The 7,842-nt window shown below is 43.5% G+C and overlaps 1 protein-coding gene across 1 annotated transcript; it reads right to left on the bottom strand.

Annotated features, from left to right (window-relative positions):
• Positions 1–4,368: 4,368 nt before the first annotated feature.
• agtr1a (angiotensin II receptor, type 1a) lies at positions 4,369–7,520 on the bottom strand. Its single transcript, XM_069897890.1, has one exon. It carries the CDS (start codon positions 7,512–7,514, stop codon positions 6,363–6,365), a length of 1,152 nt encoding a protein of 383 aa, XP_069753991.1. The 5' UTR covers positions 7,515–7,520; the 3' UTR covers positions 4,369–6,362.
• Positions 7,521–7,842: the final 322 nt, after the last annotated feature.

Here is a 7,842-nt window from a genome sequence, read left to right as displayed (position 1 = left end):
CATTCTTCAGTCTTCATTCCAACGCCTTCCTGCTCTTTGCTAGTACCTTGAAGAAGGCCCCAGGCCCAAAATGGCTGAGTTCCTCCAGCATTTCTGTGAGTTTTTAACTGAATGCAGGTGTTCCACAAAGCAATCAGCCGATTAGTGTTTGCTTTCCCCAGCGTAGAGGAGACCACATTGGCAGCAGTTAAGACTCAATATTGAATCAACAACTTAATTTGAGGGGGTTACTAGGCAAATTGATGATTACAAATTGGTCGCTGTGCTTTAGAAGGGTTTTTGGAAAGGTTCCACACAGTATTATGGTTCAGAAAGTTAAAGCATGTGGTATCCAAGGTGTTTTGGAGAACAGGATCCAAAATTGGTTTGGTGATAGGAGCGTTGGAGGGGTGTTTGTTTGACAATAACCAGTGGTGCAACTGTCGGGATACATGCTGAGATTTACATCATCGTTGTGGTACAGGTAATATGGTATAGCACATTTCCTTAAACAAGAATGAGATAACATTAGTTAGGGGAAAACTATGGTTTAATTAATCTCATCTCTTCTCTTCTAAAAAATGCCACAGGGTTCTATGTGTCTTTTTGTCAGGCAGGAGGTTTCATCTGAAACGTGGCATTTTCGACATTGGTATATTCCTGTAACTACACAAATTTAGTGAGATTTTTCAGGCTTGAATGGGAATTAAACTCACGGTCTTTGATCCATCACTGACACACAGAAGCAAGCGAGCTGGAGATTATTGCTTTGGTGCTTCTCTTAACACTGGCAGTATCAGGTAACTTTCTGGGCATGACATCTTGCTTGCACCTATCACCCTCAAAATCAATTCAAAATTCCTGATGAAGGGCCCAGGCTCGAAACATTGATTATTCTTTACTTCCTAGGGATCCTGTGTGATCTGCTGAGTTCCTCCAGTACAACTGTGTAGTGCACTGCATTTTCCACAATTCCCCTCGGAGAATATTTCGTTGCCCAAAGAGCTTTGGGTCATACTCCTGAAATTTGGTGGATAAATACAAGGTCTTTCTTACAATATGGAGCAGAGGAACTCAAATCACAGAGGCAGTCCAACCATTCACAATTGTAGCACAAATAATTATTTTTATTGACGATAACTGGTGTTAATAGGAGGACAACTTTATTTAAGAGCAGTGTACCTACAAAAAGACGATATTGACCTGGCGTGAGAGATGATCAAATAAGCCAGCTTTATACGCAAGTAATTAACAATGCCTTGCTGTTGAAAGCATTTTAAATGGCAGAGTGTACTGTGGTGAATAATGCTACATGGCGTGAACATTGTAAGATTACATTCTGTAAATCCTTAAGGTTTTGTCGGGTGATTTCCCCAGATCAGCAAACACATTGACTTGTTTCTATTGATGCAAACGTTATCAGGAGTGATAATAGGACTACAGTATTGAGTTGGATGGTTGGAGCGAATAGTGGAGCAGGCTTGAAGGGCCAAATGCCCTCATATTGCTCCAGTTTACTGTTTCTCTATATATTGACATAATATCGTGCATACATCATTTTCCTCACTATTCATTCACAGGCCATGACCTTGCTAGTGTTTATCATATGCTGTTAGACGTGGTGTTTTTCCAATGGTGGATATGTAATAGAGGGCATTCTTTAGGGGGGCGGAATTTACAAGCCCACGTGCATGCAGGCAGGATTATTTTAATTTAGGATCATGGTTGGGATCGCAGGCTGAAGGATTGGTTCCCATTTGGTACTGTTGTGTGTTCCATTTCTGGGCAGAATGGCTTGCGCGGCAGTCAGGGCCTGCTCCTGCTGTTCGAATTTGGTGCTGCCTATAAAGATTCTGTGCTCTCTCCCCATGTCTATGTGGGTTTCCTCCAGGTGCTCCAGATTCCTCCCATCCTTCAAAAAATACGTACTGGGGTTATAAGTCAATTGGGTATAAATGGGCAGTACAAGCTCATGGGGCCGGAAGGACCTGTTACCGTGCTGTATATCTAAGGTTAAAGTTGTTCCTCATTTCTTTGGCAGGGAATGAATTTCGGGAACTGTAGCTCAGAGAATTGGCCGATAGACAAAACCTGTTATCCACTTGGATCTGCTTGATGAGGCCAGCCGACAAATCAGCTTGCTGCTTTCAGTTGTTTTTGGAGGAGAGAAGAGCGAAAAACTAATGTCTTTAACAAACTGTTACATTCTATTCCCTTTCTATTGTGGAATGTCACACAACTTTAACTCACATCGGTATGATGTAACCATGTCCTTTGAGCATGCAGACATAGAGATGAGCAGAGTGGCCTCCTGTGATGTGTCTTTAATGGATGAGCCTGGCAAAGCTTCCAGCAGCACAAGACTGTTAAAATTCAGCCACATTTTACATGCAGAATTTGTATAATATCTAATAGAAGAGCTTTCCCAATCTTGCTACCAGAAATGAGAGCAATTGGTTTCCTGTGTTTTTTCCATCCTGGATATTCAGGCCACCTCTGGGATTACTGGTACAAGTCAGACGAGCCTGCCTGAATGAGTGGCTTCACATTTACTCTCATTTATTTCAACAAATTACCTGCTCGGCTGCAGCAAATAAGAATTTTGTTGCATAAACTTGTGTAATCGTTGATACTGTGTAATAGTCGACCCCCTCTTTTCTGGGTCCAAAATCGCGTGCTCATCCGAGCTCCCGACGTCCCGACTGCGGATCCTTGCCCGGGCTGCCCACCCAACGAAGCTCCTGACACGCCAATTGTTGAACCTCACTCCAGCTGCCTGCCCATCCGAGCTCCCGCTACCCTAGCCATAGACTGTCTCCAAGGCCCCAGCTGCCCTCTGATCTGAACTTCCGATGCCTTGAAAGACAAAGGTGCTTACCGTGATCAAAAATATAACCTGTGTAAAAATCGTACCCCCAAATTTGACCTGAAAAATGCATCCAAAATTTTGATGGTTACACGTATGGAATGTAGATTGTACAGTTTATATGACAATAAACTCATTAAGGCTAGCATAAGCATTCTTGTTATTTTCATAATAAAAACAAGGTTTTGCAGGTTGCGCAGGAGTACATTTGGAATTCTTCAAGAGTACTCGTGATCCCAATGGAAATTAAACATATGGTCGGTTTTAAGTTCCCCATGCCATCGGTGCTCTGTGATTAGTAAGGGGATCGCTTAAGGTGGGATGTGAGTGGGAAGGGAAAGTTGAGAACCACAGCTCTCGACCCAATCGTTACTGAAATATTTTGCTTGAGGAAAATGGTCATTAGCCCATTTCCTTTGGAGTTATGAAACCCTGCACATAACGAGTCAATGAGGAACGATTTTAAACAGTGGTTTTCAAACCCACATGCCAACTTAAGCAGTCCCTTAAGAGCACCGATGGAACAGGGAATACTTAAAGTGGTATGCAAGTGGAAAGGAAAAGGTTGAGAACCAAGGAGTAGATGATCACATGGTTTCCATTAATTTAAACTGATCTCATTGATGATGTAACATCACATAATGTCAGAGAACGATATACTGAAGGCAGAGAAGAAGACTGAAGACTGAACACAGAGAAACATGACCTCCTGGAAACACAGGACTTGTATTATCTTTATCACAGGAGATTCACAACATAAGTGGGATTTAAATAAGTAAGACCACTTCTGACCTCCTCTAAGAAGTAAAATTTCCAAATCCTCTGGATTTGAGTCTGTGTTCTTCTTATTAACAGAAGGAACACCCAGTGGTATTTTAAAAGAAGATAGCCACTCTAACTGGTCTTTTAAGAAAAGAGAGGCAGCCTCATTTGTGCCAGAAGGTGGTCACTCCTGTTTGAAGAATATCTCTCTGGAAGACATTTCATCAAGAAACTTGTGTGCTTTAAGAGATCTGAAAATATAATGTTTAAAAGTGCTTCATAATCACTTCTGAACTGCAATTTAAAAGGATCCTGAAGCCGACTAGATGATCGAAACTGAAGTTTTAAATGGACTTTCAGAATTAAATTGAAACTGAAACTGTAACTTTAATACATGCGCGCGCGCGCACACACACACACACACACACACACACACACACACACACACACACACACACACACACACACACACACACACACACACACACACACACACACACACACACACACACACACACATTTGCACATAGTGGTTTTTTAAAGATGGAGATAAGTAAAAAAGACTCTCCCCCACTCTTTTGATCAGAGAAAGAAGCCTTTTCTTTCCCACTCTCATTTTTCCTGTTTTTCCAGTTCTTCTCCCCACCCAGCCATCCCTCCTCCCCCTCATTGCTGCTGTCCCCTCCTTCCTCTCTCCACCTATCTTGTCTTGCCTTTACCACCCCCCCTTCCCCCCCACCAACACTGTTGTTTGGGCGCTTGCCAGCATTTTATCATACTTCGATGAAGGGCTCAAGCCCGAAACGTCGATGATGTATCTTTGCCTTTGCTATACACGAAGGACACTGTTTGACCTGCTGAGTTTCTCCAGCATTTTGTGTTTTTTACTTCAACCATGGTGTCTGCTGAATTTTGTGCTTTACCAGTAAAAAATGTTATGTTATTAATGGTTGAATAAAAACTATTATTTTGAATTTACTATTGTCTGGTGAATCTTCCATTGCTGTTTACTTGTTAGTACTAATAAGGTTTTATTAGTTCGTAACAGTTAGGCTTTCCCCTTGGGGCTCCACTTTCCTCACACATCCCAAAGATGTGAGGCTTGGCGTAATGACCGCAAATTCCTCCAGGTGCAAAAGAGTGGCAAGAGTGTTGCCAGGCAGAGAATAGATTGTGGGGAAATGGGAATAATGGGAATGCTCTGAGCTTCAGCAGGAACTCAGTGGATTGAATGGCCTCCATCCATGTTGTAATGTAATTCGAGAATATAATATCTGCTTAGGCAGTGTAGCGTCAAATTTTGTCTGCCAACGTTCCTGTGAATCATCTTGGGATATTAATATTTTGTTAAATGTGTCATGTAAATACAAATTTATCGTCATGGTCAGTTAATACATTTCAACAGCAACAAAAAAAACACCAAAGACCAGATGGAGTGAAACAGAAACATCTGCAGACACTGTGGTTGCAGTAGAAACACAAAAATGCTGGAGGAACTCAGGCAGCATCCATCGGAGGTAAAGATGGCCAACATTTTAGGCCTGAACCATTCTTCTAGCACGCTCATGTTTTTTTCCCCAAGGACCTTATCATATTCTTGAACCAAGTTTTCTGTCCTTGGGCTCCTGTATTTGGCAAATAGTGAAAATGCTCAATACTTTCTTTGTCCACATTTACATGGGCGTCACCACATATTTTCTTTGGAAGGATCAGAGGCCAAGATGCTTGCAGACTTGTGTAAGATCTGCTCAGTAATGCAATCTTAAGTCCTGGGAGCAACCAGGGTGATGATTGGTGAATGATCACTCCACACTACGAATGGTCCTGGACCTCTGGAGCAGAATGTATGAGATTGAATCCATGGAGGGAACCTTTGTAATCAAGGCCACCATGTTACTTTGCGATCAGTTCAATCTCGCCGTTAATCAGTGATGGAATATGAGCGCCCTTTGAATTCCTGGTGATGTCCCTTGAGGGAAGGCAACTTATGCCTCTCTGATAGAATTTTGCTGGCTGAAGAAATGCTGCAGAAGGTTCTGGATTGCGATGGTTCCATTAATTCACACGCTGGATCATTATGAACGATGGGAGAGCTGAGTGCATTAAGATCCAGACTGGTAACTACATAATTGCCCTTGAGAAGATGATGATGAATTTCCGATTTGAACTGGTTTTGCCCTTCTGATGAACGCTCTTCCACGGTGCTGCTGGGGAGAGAGTGTATTGTCACGGAGCCAGTGACAATAAAGCAATAGAGACTCATCTCTTAGTCCAGATGAGGTGCAGCCTGGAGGCAAACTGGGGTGAATTAGTTAGTGTCCCTAAGCACCTCTTGTTTTGTTCTTCCCCTTTAGAGAGGTCAAGTGTCTGAGAGGTGCTGTGAAGGAGCTCATTTGAAAATAATTTTGCAAAGAGAAACAAACATCCTGCTTCCCATGGCAGATACATCACTTCAAAATATAGTTAACATGCGCTGATGGACTTCAACCTCCAGTTACACAGTCAGGAATTGGCTGTGGACTAAGTGCTACAGTTTCTGTTTCTCCTTGCCACTGTGGCTGGATTGACAGCTGAAGGGGTTAGTGGTAGCCATTTTTAGCAGCCTAGCTTTATGTATGAGATTGAATCCAGGGAAGGAATCTTTGTAATCCAGGGTCACCATGTTGCTTTGTGATCAGTTCAATCTCGAAGTTAATCAGTGATGGAATATGAACGCATTCTGAATTCTTACTGAGGTCCCATGAGAGAAGGTAACCTACGCCTCAGTCGAGGCGTCTATCCGTTTTGTCATTGACTCTATAGTTCGATATGACAAAGAGCTCACTTTGGTCGATAGACTGGGGTATCGCTTGATCTGCGGGGGAATGCATCTCAAGAAAAGGAAGAGATGTTCTCTGAAGTTGTGGCCAACACAACTGTAGAGGATAGGGTTCAGGCAACTGTTGAAGTAAGCGATGCAGATGGTGAAGGGGATAGAGGTATCGACAATTTCTGATATGTGGCAGTCTTTAATGACCCGTAAGCGGGAAAGAGTATCCAAGAAAGTGAAAATTTGGAATGGAAGCCAGCATAAAATAAATGACACAACGACAGCTACAATGAGTTTAAATGCTTCATTTCTTGCTGGCTTGCTTCTTCTAATCTTGTAAGTCTGCACCAAACTCTTTATGATTAAGGAATAGCAGAGCAAAATTATGAAAAGTGGTATTAGAAAGCCCAGAAGGGTTTTCAGCAAAGCCATGCCAAAGATCCACTGGTTGTGGTACTTCTGGGGGTAGTCGAACGCACAAATGGTCCGATTCAAGCTGTCGTAGTGAAAGACATTGCGGTAAAGAGTGGCAGGTAGGCTGGAGAAAGCCGCCAGTAGCCAGACCCCGACGCAAGCCACCCGAGCGTGGACCAAGGTGCGCCTGGTCCTCGACCTCATGGGGTGGACTATGGCAAGGTAGCGGTCCACACTGAGGCAGGTGATCAGGAAGATACTGGCGTTCAAGTTCAACAGCACCACGGTGGCGCTGGTCTTGCACAGGAAGACTCCAAAGGTCCAGCGATACCTCAAGGCAGTGTAGGCCGCCCAGAAGGGCAAGGTCATCACGAAGATCAGGTCGGCCAGCGCCAGGTTCAGCAGGAAGATGTTGGCGACCGTCGTCAGCTTCAGGTAACAATATATAATGATCACGACCGTGCTGTTCCCCAGAACTCCAACCACAAAGATGATGGTGTATATGATGGGGATCATAAGGAAGATGTAATTGTGCCTTCCTCCTATCGGGCAACCAGTGGCATTGGCCTCCATTGAGATAGACCCCAGCGAATCATTGGACAAAGTTTCTCCCATGTCGCGGCCAGGGTTGGAGAACAAGCTGTGAACGATGCTGGTATTTTCAGTCATCTGTAGCCAACTCATGCCCTGGACCTGCAAGGAGAACAAGACTTCATGTAAATAAATTCTTAAGGATGAAGGGAAACTACATTGACAGCCTTCCTAAAGGCAGCTTCCAAAGAGCAAAGAGAAGATCTTTGGTGTGTAGTGCCAGCGACCGGGGTTCAAATCTGGCGCTGTCTATAAGGAGATTGTATGCTCTCCCCATGTCCCCATGTCTGTGTGGGTTTCCTCTGGGTGCACTGGATTCCTCCCACCCTTTGAAACATAATGGAGGTGTAAGTCAATTGGGCAGCATGAGCCGAAAGGGTTTGTTTCCGAGCTCTATGTCTACATTTAAATTTAAAAAAAC

This window comes from Narcine bancroftii, chromosome 9, assembly GCF_036971445.1.
Source record: "Narcine bancroftii isolate sNarBan1 chromosome 9, sNarBan1.hap1, whole genome shotgun sequence".
Lineage (NCBI taxonomy): Eukaryota > Metazoa > Chordata > Chondrichthyes > Torpediniformes > Narcinidae > Narcine > Narcine bancroftii.
The sequence above is the reverse complement of the archived record's forward strand: the minus strand, read 5'-3'. Positions and strand labels throughout refer to the sequence as shown.

What these genes read in the sequence shown, in the direction of transcription:
- agtr1a (XM_069897890.1), bottom strand. Translation starts at nt 7,514, where the DNA reads ATGAGTTGGCTACAGATGACTGAAAATACCAGCATCGTTCACAGCTTG.